Here is a 26180-nt window from a genome sequence, read left to right as displayed (position 1 = left end):
TGGCAAGGAGACAAGTATTTTCAGTTTTTGCACCAAAGACAAAGCTGTCCCTGTCTGAAATTAGGCCTAAAGACTTGCTGAAAAACCTTTTTGAAACATCTGCTACTCCTTACAGTGTAAATTTTTTGAATTTGAGAGGTCTTTTGGGAGTGGGGTGGGTGTGGACATGACAGATGGGGGAAGAGGAAGCACACAGGGAGAGTCTACTGGTAAGAGACAACTTGCTCTGGCAGCAATAAAAGCATGTGATCTGCATCATAGGCAGGCCATAAAAACACCTGAATCATCCATAATCCTTTAGATACATCTATTTATCAATCATTTTCTCCAACATATTTCACTTCAGTATTGCACTGGTTTCAAGAGAAAGAGGCAGGCCAATTTGCAGATGCTCTTGGTGGTTCTCCAGCCTGCGCTTAATTAATTGTGAGTTGCTTTAAAAATAATTTAGGACAGTGCTTCTATAGCACATTGCTGAAGTCTGACACAGTTCATGCTTTTGCTTCCCAGAACATGTGCAAAGCTCTCACCTCTGCCCAGCTGTCAACAAAAAACCCCACAACCCAGTCTCCATGCTGAGAGGAGGAAATCAGACATGAGACGTTGTTTTTTCTCCCTGCCCACCCCATCCCTTTCCAGCAATCCTTTTCTCTGTCACCTATTTCTGTTTAAAACCCCTTCAAACAGAGTTGTTCATAGTTAATATGTCACGTGAGGAAACCGTGCCAGCTCCTGCGATGGGCAGACAGCTGGGACTCGCTCTCCCGAGTCACACCATTAGTCATGGTGCTGACAGCTTCGGATGCTGAACTTCTCACATCAGGAAACAAACTTGCCAATTTATTATTTTTAATAAAATAATTGCTTTAATGCAATATTTAAAATAATTTTTAACATCTGATCAATAAGATAACAGTACACAAATATGGAAAATGCTGCACTTTACATAAAAAGTAAAGCTAAGCATTTAATAATACAAAACAATTTTGCCCGATGCCATCAATATCTTGCAAACTATAGTCAAAGTACTGCTTTTCTTATATATATATATATATGCGCTATATATACATATATAAATAATTTACAGTATTCATTATTCATTTACTAGATTTGTTTACTACTGTTCCAACAAAAACCAACATAACCAATTCACAACTTCGTGAATTTGGTAACCATCTACAGTGGTTCTGACAGTGCAGAGTAGTTGTGTGAATAGCTGCTTCAAGTTTTGAAGCAGCATGCCAAATAACCATAGGAAGCTTGTTTCTTGTCAAAGAAAAGAAAATTCAGCAGGAAGCCATTCAGTAGTTGGTTAGAGCACAGTGCAAGTAACGTTCTGTGTTCGATCCCTGTGCAGGCCGTTCTCTTTAGAGTTGGACTCGATAATCCTTGGGGAGGGTCCCTTCCAACTCAGGATATTCTGTGATTCCATTAATGCAGTCAGTGTTTTCCCACCAGTCCTGGGAAACAGTCATACTATACAGCGCCGTGTCATGAAAGGCAACATGTTTGGAGCCTGAGGAGACGGGTGACCCAGAGGGCTTTCCTTCCACCACAAGGCAGTCTTTACCACCAAGTAGACAATCTTTGAACCTGTTCTAACAGTCTTTATAATCCAGAGTCCTCCTTCTCACTGAATGGGAACAAAGCAACTGTCTAAATACTTTCTATTTGAGAAGCTTCCCTGTTACACCACATTAAAGTATTAAAACAATATTCTAAAGCAGTGAATCCTGTGCTTTGCAAACACTGCTCCTCTCCAAGGAGTCTTCAGCGCCAGTTTCAATGCATCTCAACTTTTTCCTTTTTTATAGTCAGAACAGGTTTTGTTAATATCTTTCCACATCTATGCTCAACTTTAATGCTATTTTTTGTATCCACAGAAAGATAAACTGTTTTTTCTGTTTACCCTCCCTTTTTAGGATCTTTTACTCCTTTTATTTTTAGTAACTCCGAATTTTCCATGACCATGCAAGTATGCCCTAACTACACTATGTGATGTACTTCCAATTACAAGAATGACTGATTTGTCCTCCTTCCCTCAGTCACTTTCTCAGAGGAAAGGCTGAGGGCAATCGAGGCAAAGTGTGGGGTAGAAAGGACCCCTCATTCCTTTTGCTTGCTACTTTGATCTCCACCAATGAGCATCCAGTAGTAATTCTAAACCCAGAAAATTTAAGATGGTTGAGTCAGACAGGCAATACATTAGCATGTTTACTGACTGCTGGCTCATGATTAAATACAGTTGCCATGCTATGCTGTGCCATTATAATGATATTTGTTTCCCTAAATAAGATTGGGTTGGAAGGTGGCACTACACATAGAACAGATGTTGCAGACTCTGGAGTACTGAAGCAAGTGGCATACATAAACTAGGGACACTTATCAAGCCCTCAGAGCTTGTAGGACAGTTAAATGCAAGCAGATAGGTGCTTATGTGTGCAGCTCAGTGTTTTGACTGTTTTATAGACTGATTTAAGCCAAGTATTATTAAAAACCTTACAGGTGCTAAGTTAGGTATTTAATAAAAAAATGCTTATCTGTAAACAAGAGTTATCCTTACAACGGATCATTTTCCAGAAACTGGAATTTCAAGACAGTGCAACAATGCTTCAGTGTTATCTTTGGCAGTAGACAGTATGGTGAAATGCAAGATTCAAATCACTTCAGAAGAGCATGGTACAAGCGTAGAGAATGCTTCATCTCCCTCTCTTGTTCCATGCAGAATATCAAGTCCCTGAGACAGACACGGGTTACTCTTGGACAGAACATCTGCTTCGTAAGGCTAAAACCTGATGATCCAGCAATTCCGTTGCTGTTCAAACCCTAAATGGGGGAGAGAGGAAGAAAAAACCCATCAGAAACATTAGAATTTCATGTAAATAGAAATTTTAACTAAACTGGTTGGATTATACTGCCTACTTGTATAAAACTAGCCCACTGATGTTCAGCTTTCCATGTTGAAAACCATCAATCCAAAAATCTTTGCAGATTATATACTGAAAAAGACAAAGCAAGCACTTGCCAGCTGATGATTTATTTCAGTCAAAGCAACCACACAGTTCTTTCTTCCTTTAAAATTATACTAATATGGTAAGATAAATAACTGCTGTTTCACTGAAGTCTGCTAAACAGACTTGCACTGAGAAAGGATCAGGCAACTATGAGGAAGGTACTAACACAGTACCTATGCAGAGCCCCAGGTCATGCACAGCTCTAACTACTGCTTGCTCCAGAGGTTTCCATCTCTTCATGAGGCAAACTGTCACTGTGAGTGCACCCTACCTTTAGAACATGGCCAGGAGAAACTCATCCCAGCCATCATCTGTGCTCTGTCCTTTAAGAGGGCAACAAATACTCAGTGAAAGCATCCAGATATTCAGAACACTGTATCTGAGCCTATCCATCTCAGTCAGCTGCCTTGCTTGGTTATGAAAATACAACTGGTAGGAGATGATGTTATTTAGTAGTTTTATATTCAAGCTACTGGAACGAGCAACCCCCATGCTTTCCAAAATGCCCCAAGATTTATTATTAGGGGTGGGGAAGAGGAAGATTACCATGAGCTGCACAATAGACTGGCTACTTATCTTGGAGCCAATCTGTGCTGCACAGCCAGTCTCTTATCACTACTGGAGGGTTCTTGGTAATGAATGTAATTTGTACAAATACGAGTGCTCAGTCTCTGTAACTTCAGCAAGGCAATGCCTGCCAGCATCAACACCACTTGGAGATGGTGTTGCTTGGATGCAGTGTTAACTATATCAATTCTTACCCTAACACTCTCTGCAAGACTTCTGCAAAATGACTTTGCCCACTTTGCTTAGAGAAATCTGTTTAAACCCCCCATTTATTAGAAATGACTACCAGTGCTGGACTACATATAGCAGCAAATGCTACTGTTGTTAGGGTGGAAGCATTGAAATTTATTAAAAATATAAAGAGATCCACCAGAGAGCACATGCTAGCCACATTAAACCCAGGGCACATTGCAGAAATGGAAGCTGTATTTTTTTACAAGCAGCACGCAGGGTATTCAGCACCATTTCATTTGCTTTACAGTCAATACTATTAAACACTATGAAATGCCATCATTTGAAACTTTCAGTTTGTTAAATGGCTTGGAACAAATGCGTGCGTGGGGAAGACTGCTGGCCACATTGCACAGAGGGCACTGCTGTCCTGGTAAGACACAAAAGGGTCACAGTTCAAGTTTGTCATATGACAACCCTGAAGGATCCAGGGAAAAGATAGCTCTGCAATGCAGCTGCCAGCACGGGTTGAAAAGGAGGTCAGTCCAACAGGATGCAGCAGAAGGCCCGAGGCAATGTTATAAATGAAACAAACCCCAAGGGTTTTCAGTAACCCAACAGCAATGTCCTTTATAATTCAAAGAACTTTATTGAGGTGAAAGTATTTTCTCTCTAAATAAGTCATTAGACTAGAAGTCTTACCTTTAAAAAGACACCAAACAAAGCCACTCAATCCTGTTCACTCTTACAAAAAGGGAGACAGACGGCACAAATCGCCCAGCCCGCTTTGGAAGCTGCTGTAGCTGCAAGATGCTACAACAGGGCAGAAGTACCAAGCTGCCTGAATTTGAGACAGTGTTATGGATTTGTTTATTCTTAAATTCTTACCCATCATGCCCAGTGCAGAGACATAAAGCGATATTATGCTGTAATACCACATCCAAAGTCAAAGCTTATTCTGGGCCCCTGTTTACTAAGACAGCCATTCACAGTTCTAAGTTTCCATAGCATCACTCTGGCTTATCAAAGCTACCCAGCACAGCATTTCAGGGGTCAAGGAGCTCTTTGACAACCAATAGCTCCTACTACAAGTTCAAAGAAAGTGTCCTTCTCTCACAGCACATGATGGTTTAAAATAAAAGAAACCAACAGACAGCCTAGGTCATTCCAGTCCAGATAGGGACCATGCTAGGGAACCCACTTTTAAGAGAATTTATGCAGTGCTGAGCACTATCTCCTGTTAGCTACTGTCTTCCACAGTTGTATTGAAACACTGGTTTTTCCTGGTTTTGTTTTGGAACTTGGACCAAGCAGTGGTCCAAGATCTGCACATCCCAAAGAACCATCACAAACCCTGCTGTTAATGTCCAAGACTTTACTTATTAAATGCCCAGCTCTAAGCTCTCAAGTGACACAAGGGACACTTTAGGGGAGGGTCCTCTGCTGCTCCACGTGAGCAAATTCCTATTGGGTAGGAGGTCAACCTTGTCTAGCCCTAGGCAACAGTCAATAATCCTCTCCTTTAGATCTCACATACTCCTTCCTCAAAAGCACAAAACTTTTGAGACCTGAAAAACACCAGTTGACTCCTTGCTCCCAGACATCTCTATTATGCTCCTCCCATTCAGGCAGCAACCACTTGGGTCTTGCTGTTTTGGGGGATTCTTCACTGCTTGTCTTCAGCATACCCCAAGACAGCTTTGTCTATTTCTAGGGGAAAACTGCTGCTTTTCAACCAGGTCACAGACAAGTACAAAGATAAACTAATAGAAAATGCATCCCTGTGATTCTGATAGAATCAGTTCTAACAAAGGGTACTACAATCAGCCATTATTAGGGCTCTAAATAGCAACTCCTTTTTGTTCTCTTGCTTTTTTTTTTTTTTTTTTTTTTTTCCCTTGAAGTTCCTGCCTTTCAGTAAACCCTCACCACCCTGCCTTCCTTCCAAAAGGTAAATGACAGACACACACAGCCCAGGAGGGTCAACTGCCAGTGTAGATTCTACCAGTCAGCCTGGGTATCACAGCTGACAGACCCTGTTTGTTAGCCAGGCGAGGCACTAAAGCAGTGTAACTGCACCACTGTAAACCACCCACCCCAGTACTGAGACAACAACTGGCTTAAAATCAGGCCCAGGAGGTCACAACAGCAGCAGTCCTGCTTTTGAACTATCCTCAGAATTGAGCCCAAATCAGCACCTTTTCCACAGCAGCACACTCTCACCCCTAAAGCCTTTTATAAACACCTGACAGAGATCAATTACACTCACTTGGCAGCAGAACCCATTGTGGTGTTCCTGCTGTAGTCCCAAGCTGTTGAACAGCCAGTTTCATTCAGAGGTTGCTCTGAAACCTGTTTAAAGATCTCTAGAGCTCTCTCCAGTGGCTGGATGGAGAATGAAATACCAATTTTCTGAAAAGGCAGGAGTGTATTAACTACAGAGTCACCACTACCACCTTTCTTCTAGTCTGCAAGGTATCTGGAGCTTGGCATCTGCAAGTTTGGACCATGGATACCAACAAGGATTTCAAAACTGCTCAGAGCTATTCTACAGGCCCTGACACAAAACTCATGGAGGTCTGCAGACATGTCCCTCCCCACCAAGTTCCAGTCAGGTTCAGTGAGCTGTTCCTGGTGGAGTATACGCTCCCTTTCCCAAATTCAATGACTTCAACCAAAATTCAAAATTTTAAACTCTTGGGAGGGAGAAACTTTAAGGGAGAAAAGCACTCAGTCAAATGTTTAAAAGTCAAGCCAAGAGTTCTCATTTCAATTTTTGGTGTGGCATAAACATATCACAGGCCCAGAGCCAAGATCCCAAGAGAGTAAACTGTTATTGCAGCTCTGCTGAACATTATAAAAATACCACCAGCAGAAGGAAGCAAAGTCATGAGACACTTTTCAGTGACATCCCCAAACATTGAAAAATGACAGCTGTGTACAGCAGAGATGTTGCTGAAAGGTGGTAAGAGCACCTAGTGAACTGAAGCAAAAGCATCCAGGTTCAGCCCCCATCTCTGTCACATGTGGTCACCCTGAGATCAGTGATATCTAGTGTATGCTGTACTTGGTTTCCCAGCTGTAAAACACACAACACATTTCTGTCTCATAGGAGGAAACAAGAGTTAAAAAACCATTAACACATTGTGTTCTAGCACTTACCTGAGTCTCCTCCAGCAGGCAGGGGGAAAGGAACAGACCCTGGCAAAATTGTGACGTTTTTGCTCGTACACGTAAGTGGCTAATGTAGGCCAGAGAAAACAAAGTGAAAGAAGTTGATAGCAGTCTGGTGGCAAGCCAGCCTACTGATGCTGCCTATTCTAACAAACCTCAGTCTGACAGAAATACTCCCACATTCACAACACTAAAATATTACACGACTCAGTATTTATATGACTCTTTTTTAAAAATAAAGTTGGTTGTTTTAGGTTGGGGTCTGAGGATTTTATTTTTTTTTTAACCCTATAGACCATTAGGGTAGCTTAAGCCAATGGCTGAAAGACTCAGATCTCTATGTCCAGACTGCTTCTTGTGCAGCTGAAAACAAGCGTGTATTTATGATGTTATCTGCAGCCTACAAAAAAGCCTCAAAGAGCTGTCAGATCTATATAATAGAAAACTCCATTCAATTACACATTTTTCTTCAGATTTCATTGCAACATTCCTACAAGTCCTTTCAAATGTAGGCAACAACATGTTTTACATATTGAAACAAATTACTGTGAATGCAATGTCAGTTTATTCACTATTATGCCCAAGATTCATGTACGCATGTCACTTCTTATGGGTACATCAGATGCTTAATCTGTACCTGGAGGTAATGAATCCTATACAAATATGTCATGTTAGTTAACAGACAATTATTAAGCTGAAATTTTCTGGCTCTTTGCCACATCATTTTAAGCAATGTATTGTCAACTAAATTATAAATCTCTTGACCCTTCACATGTCATCAACATTTGTGCATTACCAATATGTTCAGCCTAAAGCTACAATGCAATTAGTCATTTAAATTGCAGATCTCTTTCACATATAAGAAGAATTAAGTTCATCTCTAGCACAGAGAAGGCACAATATGGGCCAATGAACTGTATTTCTGAAGTGTGTGAATGGCAGTTGAGAATATTTTTGCCTATTTATATGGGGAAAAAAATCAGATCAAGTGTATAGCCTAGACTGACAGGCACCAGGAAATTCAGCACAGAAACTGAAACTCTTTAGCTGACAGAGCTGTGCTTTCTTAGGTCTTGAAACAGGTAACTAAGATGCTGAAGACATTTTATAATTGCAGTAACTTTTAGCTGCCTTCTTCTCCAAAGGTGATGACCATGTCACAGACACTTCAGTTGTCCAAGTGCTTAAATAAGAACCAGAAATTTAAATCAAGAGTCTGCATACATTCAGCATATGCAAAGTAGAAAAAACCTCACCCTCCAGTATCACTTAATACCTATGGGCTGGGAGAAGGGGTGACAGAGACAGAAAGAGACACAGAGAAAGTGAAGGAAACCACTGAAGTGTAGAAACAGATTCTGTAGCCTTGTTATGAACACCTACTTATATATAAGTAGCTCAATTTGAAGTGATTGCTTTTAAATTAATTTTATGCAGCTTCTAAGAAAATACTTTTGCAGATTATCATGTACCCATGCCAAAGACCAAGCAGTGGCCTCATTGCACAGAGAGCTATCATTTGCTACAGAGCCAATTCATGCCTTTAAATTCACACTTAGACACAGTCATGTCCTTAACACCAATACTGAAGCTGATGATTTGTCCTAGTGTGTTCCCTCATCAGACAAGTTTATGGCCAAAACAAGTGGCATTAGCTTCTACAGTTACCACTTATAAGAGCAAAACCCCTTCTGGGAATAAAAAATAAAATAAAATAAAATAAAATAAAATAAAATAAAATAAGCCATTGTATTGTCACACACCAGAAAAAACAAATCATATGTCTTCCCCAGTCACTTGGAAGAGTTGGGTTTACTTCCATTCTGCAGAAAGGACTTGTTGGTCAAAGGCTCAGTTCTTCCTTGGTCAACCTAAAGAACATTTCCAAAGCTTAAACAAGCACCATATACAGAATATGTTTAATCAATGTGCATACCAGCATCCCAAAGTTGTAAAGCAAGAAGGGTAAGTTTAATTTCTGCTAACAATGATCAGATGTGGCAGACACAAGAGAAGATGACAAGCTCATTTCCTCCACCCACAGTCAATACTAAAAATGGAACAATGACCACTGTGGTTAAACAAGGCATTTCTTCCATTTTTGCTTGCCAAACTTCTTTGCAGAAGAAGAATGCAAGTGTGGACTGCTGTATTAGATGTGCACAACCCTGGAAGTATCACATTATTTTAAGTATGTTGGCCAGGGCTAGGAGTTTGACAGAAAGGGAGTATTTGAATGGCTCTGCACTGACCACAGCATATCAGCTGCATGATTTACTTATGTAGCAACTACTTGCAGTAGCTTATGTTTGCACAGCAAAGCCTGTGACGAGGCAAAACCCACACTTACTAACAGAGCAGCCAGTCTTGGCAAGGGACAGAACAGACACAAGCAGTATCTGGAAAGTGGAATTTCCTTTGCCATTGGATCTGGCAAAAAGAAAGAAAAGACACGAAATGTACACCCCTGAGTCAGTCTGTGGAACCAGCCTGGAAGAAAGCAAGTGAAGAACTCAGCACCAATAGCCTTCGGGGCAGGAGAGACTGCATCACTTCTAAGTTATAATGTTCTAATGTGTTATCATGGACCCAGGAAAGTAACGCAAAGCAAGTGGCCTACCCCAAAAAATGACACAGAAGTACTAGTATTCAACTAAATCCTCCTATACAAAGTAGAAGAATTCAGATAATGACCATAAGTTTAACAGCCAGTCTTCTGAATCTACTTTCAGAAACATCTGCAGACATTTTTCCTCCCTGGTGCATGATTCTACACAAATACACAGCTCTTGGTTCAAGGCCAAAGATGACCTTGCACCCAAGACACCTCTGAATAGAAGAAAAGAAAGTTTAAGGACTCAGAACTGTAGTCTTCAAATTTCTAAGACTCCAGTTACAGTGGAAATGAGAAAAAGCTGTTTCCAAAATGTCTTTGTCAACAGAAAAGCAGTAAAACCTAATAAAAAATATAAAAAATCCTTGACTATTTATCAGCATTGAAAACATTATGGGGCGTGTTACCAACCAGTAAAAGCTATGAAACAGAACAAAGAATTGGGAAAATGAGTCTGTGGTTTCAAGTTTACTTTTTTCTTATTTGTTTTAGAAGTGTCCTCCCTTCCCAAGATGAGTTAGTTTTCAATTCTTCCTACCCTTTAATTCATTACTGTTTACCATATGCCCTCAAACTAGGGGAGGAGTAGAGGTGGGTAACAAATGCATAAACCCCAAGACACATATAAATGAAATCTGAAGGCCTCTCCTATTCATTGTATCCAAAACTGTCCAGAGGGATAAGAATGAGAGAGATGAAGATATTGCCACCTCTGGATTACAAGTAGTACCAATTAACACATTTTCACAACAGAGGGATTTTCTTACCAAGGCTGTCTCAAATTGCTCTTTCTGAACAATACCATTCAAATGTTAAGTTACAGTGAAGAGAACATGCAAAACTACCCAAACTAGTGTTTCCAACAAGAAAGGAAAAAGAATTCCCATTACACTGATGTCTTTCTTTAATTTTTTTTTTCAATTAGGCCTAGAGCATTAGCCTTATTTTTTCATTCCATGATCATCATGGATTTGTCCCTACTGCTATTTCAACTTTAGAGATACATAAGCAATCATGGCAATATATAGATTATGCTTTTTATATTGCTTTTAGGTCCAAATTAGTTGACAGGCAGTCCTCTGGACGAGAGCCTCTTTCTGTACTTGTTAGGCTATGAGGTGATGAGGCTGCTGGCAAGCAGGCTTCTAGCTGGAAAGCACATCCTTGTGTCACCACATGTTCTAGTTACCACATTAAAATGACCCATAATAGGTCTCCTGGAAAGACCAAGAAAAGCACAATTTCAGACATCAAAATAAGATGAATGTGCAGGAATCATGTGCTCAAGTATCTTGGAAAAAAGACTTTTCAAAAGAGGAGCAAAGCCTAGTGCTGGTGTATGGAGAAATAGAAAACCTTGGGCTGAAGAATCATCCCAGTTTAACACAGATACTCATTTGTGGATAAGTTAGCACACCATGCTCCCTAAAATGCTGGTTTGAACCCTTCACATGTACTGCAACAGTAGGCAGCAGATCCAACCAACCCAGTTTGCTGAACTGAACTTTCCCAATATCCATTACATTTTGGTACTGAATAAAGAAAGGTAAATATATGACAAATTTGCTTACAGAGTTTCACTTTTTTAATACATACTGTAACTGATTATTTCCTCCGTCTGCCCAAATACATTAGGGCTTCAGTTTGCATCAATAATTGCTTGAAAGAATTCCTTTCCTTTAATTATTGCAGTAGGCAACCATAAAAAGAAGCTGTACAGAGCTGACATGGCCATAGGAGACACAAAGAACATTATCCAAAGAAAGCTGAAGTCATAGTTAAAAATCTTAATCCAGTTAGCATCAGTGATTTCACTCAATAATGTTAAATATCATTAATATTTAGGAATAATTTCTTCCATCATACAAGTCTAGCAAGTTATTAGTCTTTAAAAGAAAAAAAATTAAAAAGTCACAGGAGTATTATGCACAGATTTACTTGCCATTGCACAGTCTAGAATTTCTGACATTTAAGATTATTTGAGAGTAAAGCACTCTGTATTTTGTCTGTATTTGCAATTTGAAATGAAAAAGCACATCCTGCCTGTTTAGATTATTCTCAGACAGGTTGCCCAAAAAGATGATTTTAAAGATGCCCAAATGTGTATCAGCCTAAGGCCATATTGTACTTGCTTTCAGTTTCAAAGACCTCCTTTCATCTCTGAAGAATGGAATGTTGTTTACTGCTCAGGATGTTTTGCCATGTTATCATGAATGTATTACAAATGTTCTGCTTCTTGAACTACAGAGTGATTGTCAAAACCATTCTTTATTCTACATGAGGAGTCTTAAGCCTTTTATAAATCCTGCTCAGACATATTGGGACACTTAAAAACATTTAAATCTGAATGTTTCTCAGGGATTGCTATCCTGCATTATTTCACAAAATAGGAAAAAAAAAAAAAAAAAGGTCTGCAGAGAAATGCTTTCTGGTAGCATGAAGCCTAAGAACTAGGCACTGGAATGCAAGCTTGCATGCAAGAAACCAAAATGGTTTCAACTGTCAGACTCAGTTTCACGTACTGCCCTTACAAATCAAGTCTATATGGCAACCATAAGACAAGCAGCTTAAAATACAGCAGGTAAATTTGTGACAATGGAATGTTATCAAGGTTTATGGTCAGCTTTAGGCGTGTCGTGTCCACATTCTTTTAAAGTGGCAAAGTAAATAATGGATCACCAGCTTTCAACAGCAACACTGTTATCTGCCTCACTTTGGCATAATCTCATGAAGCTTTTAATAAAGCAGACATACCACAGATGATGAGAAATAACTGAAAACTACTTAACAGGCAGACTTGTTAAATATTCAGAAACAAATCCGGCAATAATTACAGAAAACCACTATGAAGAACAGGAATAGTTACCCGATAGAAGCTTGGGGGAAGACGAGAAAAGGATGGGGAAAACTGTTCTTCTGCTAGACTGATTTTTTCAAGTTTTTCCAGTGGTATTAAAAAAAAAAAACATACATTTAGCTTCATGTGAAAGTGCATTTAAAAACTTCAAAGAAGAGAAGAAAAGCTGCTCAAAAGCTGTGAATGCTGCTTTCTGCAGCTTGTTTAGAAAGATTGCTTCCCTTCACTTGTGGTTAACAGGGAGTATTCAAAGACCTAATTCTGTATCCATGTCAGGGAAAAAATAAGTTAAAAATTCACTGAAGTAACTCTATCTCACCTGCTTAGTGAGGCCTCTTGTCACAGTCCAGATGAAGAAAAACTACAGGACAGTTGCCACCACTGTCTCAGTTACAACGCAAATAACTGAGGACAAGGCCCTCCCAGACTCTGCTATGCTAAAATGACAGAGTATTTTCAATCCTACCATCTATTTAAACTTCCCAGACAACAAGAATGAAAAAGACTGAAGGTTCATCAGAAAGGACAACTTTACCACCACTGCCTCCACACAAGAGTTACTTTCCAGGTTCCTGATCATTGTGATTATGTCAGGCCAACCAGCCTTTCACTTGAGCAATATCGAGGCTTCATGATAGTGGGGCAAAACTGGCTGTAACATGAATTTCTCCCATCTCCAGCAAAGATGATGACCTCTAACAGAAGTAGGCTGTCAGTCTCCTCAGGACTTCTGCAGCCACAAAAGCTTCCCAGGTACTGGGAACAGTTACTCTTCGGCATATTGAGAGATGTGCTCAGAAAAGGTTTGTTAAAAGCACTTTCAGTATTCAACATGAGCCATAGAAGATGATCTGGCTCATTGCAGGAAGTGAATGGTCTAGCTTTACTGACTTGCTTACTGCTTTTTGGGAGAACCTAGCCAAGGTGAACTCACAGAATATTTGAGAAGAATCCCTATGCATTGTGCATGGATAAATGTGCTCAGTCAAATGTTAAATCAAGAGCCATTTCAAAAGCCATCCAAACCAGGAACTGTGAGCTCATCTGAGGGGCCATGACAATTATCCACTGTGGAAGGCCACCACAACTTGGTTACCCTCCACTATAGATGGGAATTTCTCTGAGTCATTATTTCATTTAGTCCTTTACACACAGTGCTCTTATGCACAGTCTTTCCTTTAACACACAATTACACATTCCCATCAAATTTACCAGAAACAATCCTTTCAAGCACCTAACACACAAACTAGGCGTCTTACAGAACGCAACAAACCATTTTGCGTTAAAGAATTTGCACTTCTTCCTACAGGGAAAAGTAAATGTAATTCAGGATGAAGATGTAACAACATGCAAGTCATTGCAAGCCACATCTGTACCTCGAGCCCAGATCCAACGTTTGATGAATCCAATGGTCTTTTCTTCCTTGGTCCAATGGCTGCCAAAGCTGTGAGGTTGGCTTCTCTTTGTTGCATCTGTGCTAATTCCAACTGTTGCATCTAATTTAAAAAGAAAACATCTACATTAATTATGATACACATTATGCTAAAGGTTCTTTTTAGAGCTGTTTCAGATGGCTCTGTAGCTCCTCCAGAAACAATGTGTTTCACAGCATCTTTCCCCTCTTTCTGGTCATTTTTGACAAATTCCAGTACTCGGTCATGCTTGAAGCCCTATGGACAGCACTGTTAAAGTAACACCTTTTATGGAGACCACACTGTGGTATCAATGCAACCTTAACACAAGCATTAGAGCTGCTTCCTTACCTCATAAGGTTTGTTGTTTCTGATTAACAGAAAATCTTGGTCTGAACTGGTTTATGAAGCTGGATTAGTATTAAAAATTGAAGTTACCAGGTTATGTGACCTGGTTTTATTCTTATTTCAAAATCTCAATTCCTGACTGCACAAGAAAGATACCAAATTTCTTTTATTACCTGAACTCAGCACTTAATATTGCCTTTGTGAAACACTGTACTACCCAATTTAACAGGATGCTGCTAGTTGACTACCATTCTTTCTTTTCCCAGTACATACGTGCATGTTGAGGAATATCTGAAGCAAGGCAGAGATACAGTGCATGTTTATTTTCACTCACCTCCCAAACTGCTGAACACTAAGAAATCATTAGAAACAACCTTCATCTGGGTTAGGTAAACTTGGGATGGGATAGAAAACCATAGTTTTCTATCTAGAGGATTAAAATTTAAAAAAAAAAGAAAAAAAAGAAAAAAAGAGAAGTTTTATTCTTGTATTTTGAGACACATTCTATTCAATGATTATCGATGCCAGCTGCTCTGGAGCTCAACCCAGTCAAGTCTGCTGACAGACTTACTGTCTTAGATCAGCCACCTTGCTAATACAACCACACTGCTTCCAGATCCACCAGCTGTCCAACTTGGAGCAAGGATGGAGGATGGAGAAGGAAGACTTTCCAAACATAAACCTCTGGGTGATGTCAACCCTGGGATGGTCAACTAGTATAGCTCTGTAGCCCACACCCTCCCCATACTCAGGAGTTAGAAGTTTGTTCAGATGGGGATTCTCTGCATGGATGTGTGTGCACATCTTAAGAAAATTGAAGTACAACCATACCATGGGTAGGAAAGCATCCAAATCTCTTTCCCTCCCCATCATATACCCAATGAATTCCCTGGACTTCCTCACCCAGTCAATACAGATATCTTGCTTACCAAGCCTGCAACACTCTATGATTTTGCTTGCTTTTCAGCTCTCAAAGATCCCACCTGGAGAGGAGAAGAGCAGCTGATAACAACTGAGCTTGCAGTCCCTACATGGTGTAAGTCTCCTGCTTGCTACCACTTAAATAGAGATGAATCCACAACCAAGAAATACTTTGGGGTTCAGGGGGAGTGTTTTGGGGGAGACAGCTTTTGGCTGGGTGGTTTCTGTGGTTTCTGGGGGAGTGTTGTTACAAGCCTCAGTTTACATCATATAAGTAGACTTCAGTGATGGTAGCAGCTTCACATCAGGTACTGCAGCAACAAGGCTATTTAAATAAAAACAGTATTTCAGGTCAAGATTCCAAAAAGGACAGTGTTCCCTGGAAGACTCAAACTGCTCAAGGTTTTTCAGCAGAAATCAGGTAAAGCAAGAGTTTAACAAATATGTTGAGAATAGAGTTTTTGGGGGGTTTGTACATTTCAGTTTTGAAAACAGCACTGTTTGCAAGTCATCTCTGATCACCCTAAGGAGGCTTTTATTGTAGTACTACTTCTTCACACAGTAGTACTTCTTCAAAGCTAGATACCATCATTCACTTTCCACACACACTATTCTTGCTTTTGTGCGCAGTGTACACAATTAAAACCTTATTTATCAAAATTCACTCAATTCAGTCAGCTTGTTTTTATCCAAATATACACGACTGCTTTCAAGAATACTTTACAGACTATGAACATTCAAACTACTAGTATTTTGCAATTGTCTACTAGCATAAAATGTTTTAAGATAAATTTTCCTTTAATCTCACATATAGATTAAATATCATATCTTTATATTCAGTAACACACTCCAGCCAATCAGAGATGGGGGAAAGTGAAAATAAATTAAAAGAAATTTTGAAACTTCACAAACTGTGAAAGATTTAAGCAGGAGCAATAAAATGCTTAGAATAAGTGTTAAATCTCAGCAATAAAATGCTAAGATTTTTTGGCAGAGGCAGGTGCTCACTTCCAGCCTCAGCTGCCCAGGACTCCAACACCTGGAGCCACCCATCCTTACAAGCAGCTATGGAGCATCCCTGCAGGAGTAAAGCACTCCTTCCTGCTAGCAGTGTAGTTCAGTCATCATGATGGTCACATGTACACCACAGTCTTCTTGCCATGAGAAGGGGCATTGCAACATGCCATGGACACAGCACCCCTCTGGGGAAAGATTAAATTCCTAAAGGCTCCAGTGAAAAAGAAAAACAGAAGGGGAAAGATGATTTGCTTTAGTTTAGGAACCATTACACTCAAAGTAAAACGACTTTTAAAATCATTAAACTTGAGACAAAGCAAAACAAACCAAAAGCCTTTATTAGTCTAACTGTGGGCTTCCATCCCTGGAAACCACTGGAAAACACATCCCCATTCCCTCTCAACCCTACAAAACACACATCAACCAGCTTTACTGCAGTTAAGACTTGTCAAAAACGTGTGGCTGCTGAACACCTCTGGCTTGAAGCAACATTGAAATAAGCCCCTCTCCCCTTTTTACAGCTGCTGCTGATGGGCAGCCATGGTCAAGTGTGAGGATGAAAGGCAGAGCTATGAATACCAAGCAGGCTTTGGGTCAGCATCAGCATGAGGTAGAGGGGACTGGGCAAGTTAAGGCTCTCATGGTGGAGCATCAGAATGCTGCTCTGGTTGAGGACTGGCACCATCACCATTTACCCCATAGAATTCTAGTGGACCAAGTGTGCTGCTGGCACAGACACACTGCAGGAGGGAGCAATGCTGCTGGAGAGCAGTGCTGGCAGAGGTTACAAAGGAGAGGATGACACTTGGGAGACTATATAAAAAAAGATGTGCTTTCTAGAAACAGAACTGATGCATCTTTGACCAGGCAGTTCTCAAGACGATGCTAAAATCACATGTCATTACCAACATCTGCTCTCTCCAATACATTTTGCACCTCCTACCTAGTCAAAGGATTTTTCAAATCATAAAGAATCTCACCAGGGGTTTGGAGCAGAAGAAGAAAAAAAATCATAATCTTGTTGTATTCTACACATCTCGGGGATTTTTCTGAGAACATAATTAAGACAAATGAATTTAAACACTCAATTTCTATAATGGACTCAACAGATCCCCATTAAGTGATATGGGCAGGCATCCAAATTACCCTGCTGAAGCCAGCAAAATCATCTTTTCATCAAGTTTTGTTCCATTAAAAATTGCAGATTAAATGTCTAAACATTGTGTGAGCAGTAAAAAGCACAGGATAAGGAGAAGACAGGCAGATAATGTCAAGGGATACCTGAGGATACTGGCTGGCTAACTACTGCCAGATTTTCCTAAACAAGATTAGGAAAAAGCAAGAGGTGACTATGTGGAGTCAAATCTTTCTTTAATGGTTAGTTTTGTAGCATGTAAGTTAGGGAAGAAAGATCACTGCATAAGGGGCAATAAAAGTAGTAGATATATACACTTTATTAAAATATATACCACTATACTAGAAGTATAGTAGTATAAAACATACTACTATATTAAAAGTAGTATATACACTTTGTTAAAATGTAACATAGAGAAGCTGCATGGCTTCCCTTCTAGAGGTCAGTTTCATTATCACTGGTGTCTTTGAGTATGATAGGATACAAAGAGAACTGTCACACCCAGATGAAATCACACCATCATACTCATCTTGACAACAGATTGATCTTCCTTGAAGACTGAAGTGTGTGATGGTAATTCCACAGGAGCAGGGGGGAGCTGCACCATACATTGGACCCCCAAACTAGCAGGCTGCCCCTCAACTTGACCTACTTCATGTACTGAAAGATGCTGCTCTTCCATCACAACACAAGAACCCAACACATGCCCTATTCAAAATTCATTCCCCAGGAAGGGCATTAAGAGGGGATGGGTTACAGGCAAGTGGCAAATGAATGTTCATGCTTCCGTCCTCCCCTTTCCGATTTCACATATGCTAAGAATTGCAGTACAAAGAGTTCTAAGAACCTGTGTATAAAGATCAAATTGCTATGAAAACGTCTCAGAACTTGTAAAATAGTCTTTGTTGCTGCTGGCCTTTTTAATAATAAAAATAGGGTTTAAAGTCTGGTCTTCCAGCAAGCCGGAATCTCTAGGGTGACACAATAACCATTTTAGTTAATCTGACCTGCAGCAGAAATCAGGAAATAAGGTACGTTTTAAAGTCCTTCCTTATAGTGAAATGGCATTTGCAGCATGGCTGTAATCACACAAAATGAAAGGTTTTAAAATTGACCTCTCTGTTCTTCACTCAGTCCTCTGAGAAAAGTATTTTTTTCCCACTCAGAGAAACTCTCTCACGTCTCATACACCACATTTCAGAAAATACGCAAAATCTATTTTTCCTGTTACACCAACGACATTTTTGAGGCACTTTAATATTAAAAAATAAATTTTAAGTTGTATAAGAAGACAAGAAGTACTTCAGGTATGAGATGCTGAAACTTTTACTTAAAGCAATACTGCAGATTGGTTTTAAACTCTTTTGGTTATGAAGTACATGATTATGTGGTTGCCTGCCTTATCAGAGCCTCAATAATGCAAGTTATGCAAATCTCGAGGCTTTCCCTGAAGAAAAAGAATCCCTTAAACACAAATGATGAAAAGTATACACTGCTACAAATAAAGTCAGCTAATTCACAGCAGCTAATCCATGATATGTACAGCAGAGGGTGGCTGTATTATCAAAGGTGTGGAAAAAAAGAGTGTTATCTAGCTGAACACAAGTTCATCTCGGAAAAAGAGTAAATTAAACTCGTCATGTCTGGTCACAAAGTACCCAGGACAGGATTCAGGTATTTGATACAAGCTTTCATAGAGGACAAAGTGCTTGAAACATTTGCTCTCTAGATCCTCAAAAAACAGTTTTACCAGGGAATGTTTTTCAACAGGTAGTTAGGAGATCACCTGTCTTAGCCAGGGCTCACAGAGCAGTAACAGGACTGAGGTTAAAGGAAAGCCAGACGGGTGGCCCTTGTCCAGCAGATGACATGTCAACATCGTGCTGGCATGAGAAATTCATACCACTGTCTGCTTCTGCAGGCACTTCAGTATACAAAGTACTAGGAAACAAATCTGAGGAGCAGAGAAAAGAAATCTCTCTTCATCTGAACGCTAGGAACTTATGCCTGGGAAAAAAAAAAAAAGCCAAAAAATTGTCTTGGAAATGCAATAACAAATAAACACAGCCCCATGGATGTAAATGAGCTCAGAAAAAGTGCTGGCAAGACAGATGTAGCTAAACACCACAATTCTGGACTTGGTTATAATTAATATAAGAGAAAGACTTAAAAGTACATGTGCAAGATACTGGGTTTCATATTAAGTAAAAAGTGGGGATGTCTCTACATATGACATTACAGGCAGATAGAGTACAGGACAGATTAAATAAATATTTAAACTAACAGAAGAACTGGCAGGAAAGGAAACCAGGGAAGGCTGAAGACAACTTAATGTATGCCTAAGGGTTATGTGTGCTATCTAGCAATAAGTACATCAGGAGTAATAAAAGCACTAAAGTAGATGAACAAGAATTTTTATAAGACTTGCGGGGGGTGGGGCAAGAAAGGAATATAGGCATACAAAAGAGTCAGAAGCTCCCAATCCTATCAGCTTCCTTAATGAAGAAACTAAACAATAAATTTACAAATAGTAAAAGTCAAGTCAGTAGAAGAAACTGAAACCAAATTTCAATGTCTACCTTTTTTAGCTTGCATCTGTGAAAGAGAAACTTCAGGACCTATCTGAGCCTTTTATTGCCCTTTACTGTGTATTTTTAAAGAATTAAACACTAAGGTTAGATTTTAGTGGGTCCACTTATTCCACTGAAATGACTTTTCTCTTTTTTGTATCTCTTTTTGACCAGCTTTTTCAAGCAAGGTTTCACTGGGTTTCAGTAGATCCTCTGTTTAGTGCTTTGAAAGTTGTCTACTGCTCTCAGTCACTTCTCTCTTCATTGTCTTTGGAAGAAAGAACTGCAATTTTTTTCACATTCCCTTTAAGCATTTTAAGGAACTTGAGAAGAAAATGAAAAATAAACGTTAAAATCTGCTTTCAATCCCAAGCCTCTCACACTGGTTGTCATAAAGCTCAATGAGCATTACTGCCTCCAGCCTCTACCTTTCCTATACAAAATTTTCTGCCCTACAGGTTGAACGCGGCTGAATAGCAGACTTCTCATATGGGGGACATTCTCTGAGGAAAACTGACACTTGGAGGCTGCATATTTAAACATTTACCATCCTCTCCTCTTGCCTATAATGCAATTTCTCTTCTTGCAATTGCTTCTTTTTAAACTGTTTTAATTAGCCATACAATTAGTTTCCACTGACTTTTCCCTCTGTTGTAATTTAGATTTAACAGCAGAAAGGCAGAATAGCATGCACTGGTTTGAAATGCAGCCCTGACTTATAATAGAGCTGTATGTAGTACTGTAGATTTCTTTCAGGTTAATATCCCACATACCTGCTTCAGTGGCAGAACAGGCCCTACCATGGCTGTGTGCCCCAAGACTAAAAGGGTCTAAACTGTCTAAAAGGGTGCAATTAAATGTTCTGAAGAACAACAGAACCTTTTTCCAGGATACCCATGAAGTAATCTACACATAGGAGGAGGGGAAAAATTTGGTATTCTTAGTGGGTATTTCCTAATATATAATTAACTCCACATGAGGAAAAAATCCAGGGCACAGTAATTTCCTGATCCCTTATTTTGCCCACTCTTGGTAAGAATTTCCAATGTGTTGGAGTGTGTATTTCTTTTTACCAGTTTTTTTTTTTGTTTGTTTGTTTGTTTGCTTAACCATTATTGATACATTTCTGTGTTTTCTAGGACACTTGGAACATGATTTCTCCTGTGCAGTCCCATCAGCTTGCTTTACTTGGAGGCCCAGGGAAGTTCTTGGGCATCTGGCATCCAGCATCAAGTTCTCTGTGTGCTTTCAGACACTGCTTAGGCTAATTTTGCTGCAAGGACAAGAAACAGACCACAGCACCCCACACCAGTGCAACGTATTCCACAGGTTTTGTTTCAGATGCTATCACTTAGGAGAAGACTGTTCAATGACCATCAGCAGGCAGGTTTGTCCATCTCATCATACAGTCCACCCAACTCTTCTTGGCACACAACTCTCTGGATCTTCATTATCATTTTCTTTTTGTACTTTCAGCCCTAAAGTTTCCTCTGTTAGCAAATTTCTAATCCAAGGCCATACTTACAACCAGTTGTGTGTTCATTCTCTGTCTCTCAGACAAACTGAGAAAAGGCTATTTTGTAAATCCAAGAACATGCTTAATGGAGTTTTGTGTGGGGGCTGTTCTTCACTAAAGATAGTTGTTACCATCTTTCAGGCAGATGGTTTTAGGGTATTAGATGCAGTGTCTCAGCTGCTCTTTTCTTACATTCCTTCAAAACACCAGTATGAGTGTCACAAACAGCCATTTGGTTTGCTTTATAGCTTGCCCAATAATCTAACACGTCGTGGAATTTCTATTCTTGACTTTCTACAAGACTTGTAACCCACCAAATCTCTGATGAATGCCCTTGGTAATTTGTAAGGCTACATTGCAGCTAATAAAATTTATGTCTGATTATCATGGTTTGTCTTTTTTTTTTTTTTCCCAAAACATGCAGAAGCAGGTAAGAAACACAACAGAACAATAAAGATAATATAAATCAAGTAATTAAGCAGAAGCTCTTAGGCTGCCACTGAAGGCTCATAAAAAAGCCAATTGATAACAATGAGGTCTTGTTTTGTTTGCAGCAACCTGTACTTGCTTTTTTGAGAGGTTATGGTTAACTGCTGCCCTGCCACAAGAGTAGTCTTAAATAATTTGAACCACTGGGTCCAGAAGACTAGATAGAGAAGCAGCACAAGAAGAAAAAGAAAACAAACAGCTTAAAAATGTGAGTTGGAGGTGGTAGGGCAAGCAGCAAAGAATCAAGTTATAGTAGCTTGTTACCTGAGAGTGTGAGAGGAAATAAGGAGTTAGAAGGTTTTATGAAACAGGAAAAAAAGATGGTAATTGTTGAAAAGATACTACAGAACAACTGAAATTCAGTCATTACTCTGTAAGACCAAGAATGCACTGGAATTATGCTGGCTCTTTGTTTGATGTTTTCTATAGGGGTTGTTTTGTCTCAACAAAAACCCTAGGGTTTGCCAATTTCCTCCCAGTCAGTTGATACGAAAGGTACTGAATTTTCTCAGCATCTCATCTACTGCCATCTTGTATCTGTGTCAAAAAATGCACAAGTGCGTCAAGCAGGCAGCAACAAGGGAGTGGGAAGATCTGTGCAGCCCCAAGTGAACAGAGCTGCTGAGAGAGCAAAGAATGGGGCAGGCAAATCTGCTGTCCATCAGGTGCTTGCTTCACACACTCCTCCTCTAGCCCAAGATGTATCTGCTCCCCTTTATGTGCTGACAGACGCCGCAAGGTGACACAAGGTAAGAGCAGGGATAAAGGTGGCTGCTATGGAAATAAGCAAAGATGTTCCCAGTAAAATACCTCCTCACCTGCTCAACCCCAAGCAGGTATCTTGCCCAGGTACATTCTGAAAGGTTTGCCTAGGCTCAGCCTTAAGCTTCCTGAAGCTGTAGTACAAAAGCACACTCACTTTTGAAGAGGATGGACAGAAGTACAAAGAAATTGGGAAAAATTCCTTCACCCAAAAGGGCTGTCAAGCATTTGAACAGGCTGTCCTAGGAAGTAGATGAGTCAGCATCCTTGGAGGGATCTAAAAAATATTTAGATGTGGCAGTTTGGAACATGGTTTAGTGATGGCCCAAGACTTGGCAGTGCTGGGCTAAAAGCTGGGCTCAATGATCTTAGAGGTCTTTTCCAATCCAAATTATTCTAAGGAATCAGAGTTTATATTTAGAATTACAGTACACACTGTTTAATACTGACATTTTTACAGGTCTTCTGCGATGAACTGTTAATATGGCTGGCTTGCACATTTGACAGTATCCTACACCTACTCAATTTAGGAAAGCTCATTTCAGGAAAGGGGAAGAAGCCACAGATAAACTATAAATACAGCAGCAAGAATCACATTGACTGAACATTTTCTTTGTAACTGGAAGCATTGTGGAAAGTAGAACAGAAAATAGCAGAAACCACCTAAAAAAAGTCACGGTTTAATAGTGCAAACATCATGGACAATGAGAGGACTGCATCCTCTCAGCTTGAAGAGGCAGATAAAGCAGAATGAAAAACAGGGGTAATTTACCCAGACTGCAGGAACGCCACTGCACAAAGAGCTGGTCCGTGAGGAGAGCAAGGACAAAATTCTTGAGTGCACAAAGCAGCAGCTTGGGGCAAGCCTTGCAGCTGTCTCAGAAGGAATGTGCACTTTCCATAGGTATTAAAATCTGCTGAAACAGGTGAAAGACGGAAATAAATACAGACTTAATTCATGGCAAGCTACATAGACTAAGAATATAGGAAAGTAAATGACTTAGCATAGGGGAAGTTTGAGGCAGTAAGTCATGCAAAAAGGGATGAAAAGGTCACAGCAATTATATATAGCCTTTTGGATAAAAGAATCCACTGCAGAGTCTCTGGATGTACTTCCAGCAATGTTAAGATGTTGCTTCCAGCTACTGGATGACAGCACATCCTGGATTTATAAGTATTCATTGTCAGGATGTACACCCTGCATTTTGGGAAACTTTGTTTTAGAACATACTACAGTGCCATTACTCCACACCCTCTTCCTTCTCCCAGGGAGTCACCATCAACATACAAAAGACAGCTTTGAAGAAGGCAGGTCCATATTAATTCTTAAAGAACTATAAGCAGACAATCAGATCAGGCTTTCCAGCAGATACTCGACTGCAGTGACCTGGAAAGGATCTGATTCCAGCTGACAGAGGTATCAAAGTTTCCAAGTTTGGCTCCTTAGGAGCAGACTATAACCACAACATGACAAGACAGACAGACAAGGGTAAGCCATTCCAAGCCTTCATCCCACTGTACACCATGCTTCTGTGTTACCAGTTTTAGTCTTGGGATATTTGTTGACTTTTATTTTGCTCTTATTCCAGTCCTATTCATGCTTGCATTTTTTCAAAGCAAATGTGTGCTGATCAGTTTTCTCTCAAACTGTCAATAAAGTGCTAATTTTTCCCAGCTGCATTTACTCTCATTTCCACTCAACCTTGAGATGGTCTCAGATGAAAAAGCACCACTGGCACAGAAGGTGGGTGCCCCATTCTCCATGTGAAGCTTGGAGAAGCTTCTGGCTGCCTCATTCTCTGGAGAACAAAGCAGCAGGACAGAGGGCAAGTAAATACCAACACAAAGATCTGTGTTGCCCGAAGAGGCACATCTGCCTCCTCCACTTTTGGTGGAGCAGTTGGAGACTGTCACTCTGGGAGCAGCACAGCATGGAGAAACACACAGGACAAAGAGTGATGCAGGTTGTGTTAGTCTGGCACAAGATGAGATGCACTGAAGGAGGGGAACTCAAGACATATTAGAATACCAAGCAATAAACTTATATGCCTTCTCTGCTCTCTTGGCTCCTTTTTTGTACACCATCATGCCACTTTTTAAAAGAGATCTCATGAAAAATATCAGTGAATCTAATGTAACCTTCTTTGTGTTCTAAATATGCAAACCACAGAATACTTTTAATTATTTTGGACACATTATTGTTCAGAAAACAAGAAAAAAAGAAGCTGCATTAATGAATTACTTTGCAGTCTTTATTAAAAGAAAGTACATCTAGAAATGATCAGATGATGCAGAGGTAAAGTCACCTACAAAACAAGACAGATTAGCATCACCCACTGATTGTTGATCCTGGTGGCACTAGAGGCAAACTAGGAAGGGCTTTAGGGCACCTTTGTACTCACAGATTTTAGCAATGAAGAAAGAGATGTAAACTGAAACAAAGAATTAAAAGATAGATAGTAAAGCAAGTTCCTTCTTTCTCATTTTACCAATTTCATCTACTGTGGTGCAAATCCAGAGCATTGATTCAAATACTATTTTACTGGATTTCCATTTGTTTTGCCTGGGCTCCTACATTAATCCAAACAATAAGGGCCTTTAAAGCATTCATAAATAACCTGCTGCTGCTGGCACCTAGGAGCCAAGTGCAGCAATGTTAAGCAACAACAAATTTCATAGTTCAAGAGGCACAGTTAAGGAAAAAGGTTGCTCAGAAAATCACTCTCATTTAGCACAAAGATCCTTAAAAATTGCATGAAATCACTCAAGTAACTATAGAAACCAATTTCTTCAGCTCGGTATCACACGTCTCACACCTCAATTGTCTTTATTATCGTCTGCTGTCAGATCCTTAATCAGAAATGTGAACAGGCTTGATGATTTATTCAGCAGGGACAAGAATCTGTAGGTCAAGTGAAAAATTTCACACACACATACACACGCACACACATCTTCAACCTTAGGTACTTTCATTTCATTCTGTTCCCAGTAGCTCTGGGGGCAACTCCAGTGAGATCCAATATTAAGGCTCAATTAAAATAAGCTCCAATTAGTGGAGCTTTTTTCTCCCAGGCTAGAAAAGTCAGGAAATGGATATTGGGAAATGTAAAAAGTCAGCTACTGAGAGGAGGCTGCAGACATAAATGAACTTATTTGTTGATTTCTACAGTTGCTATGCAGAGGCCTCTGGGAGTAAAAGCTTAACCAGTCTAAGCTATAAACTAAAACCCCTGCAGCTAAACATGAACTGTGTGAAACAAGGGCTCCATTCCAGAACAGAAAACTGCTGGGCCCAGAAAATTAAAAGCCAGAGGCGTTTTCCATTTAAAACTAAATCCCAGTACCGCCTCCCAGCCAAAGAATTATAAGCAGTATCAGATTTACAAAACGAACAATTACCCTGGAAAAATGTAGCCTATTGTACAGTCCCAGATGCTAAATCTCAAAGTTTCTTTTTTTTTTTTTCCTTCTAATCCCACATTATATTCCTACCAAGTGTACTGCTGCAGTTTACAAAGGACTGTTTCGAGACAGGACTGAAACTGCAAAAATAAAATGTTAAAAAAAGAGAGCTCATAATTCATTGACCTCATTTGAAGCACTGCCCTTGCCT

The 26180-nt window shown here is 39.8% G+C and overlaps 1 protein-coding gene across 1 annotated transcript in view; it reads right to left on the bottom strand.

Annotated features, from left to right (window-relative positions):
* Window positions 1-277: 277 nt before the first annotated feature.
* TAF4B (TATA-box binding protein associated factor 4b) overlaps window positions 278-26180 on the bottom strand; it is a 72550-nt gene continuing 46647 nt past the window's right edge. The window contains exons 14-15 of the mRNA XM_053997010.1: window positions 13774-13893; window positions 278-2826 (exon numbers count right to left, since the gene is read on the bottom strand). Of these exons, the coding sequence (XP_053852985.1) occupies window positions 2662-2826; window positions 13774-13893 (285 nt within the window). The 3' untranslated portion in view covers window positions 278-2661. The remainder of the gene's footprint in view (window positions 2827-13773; window positions 13894-26180) is intronic.

Source organism: Vidua macroura, chromosome 1 (assembly GCF_024509145.1).
Source record: "Vidua macroura isolate BioBank_ID:100142 chromosome 1, ASM2450914v1, whole genome shotgun sequence".
NCBI lineage: Eukaryota > Metazoa > Chordata > Aves > Passeriformes > Viduidae > Vidua > Vidua macroura.
This window is presented reverse-complemented; position numbering and strand designations above follow the sequence as displayed.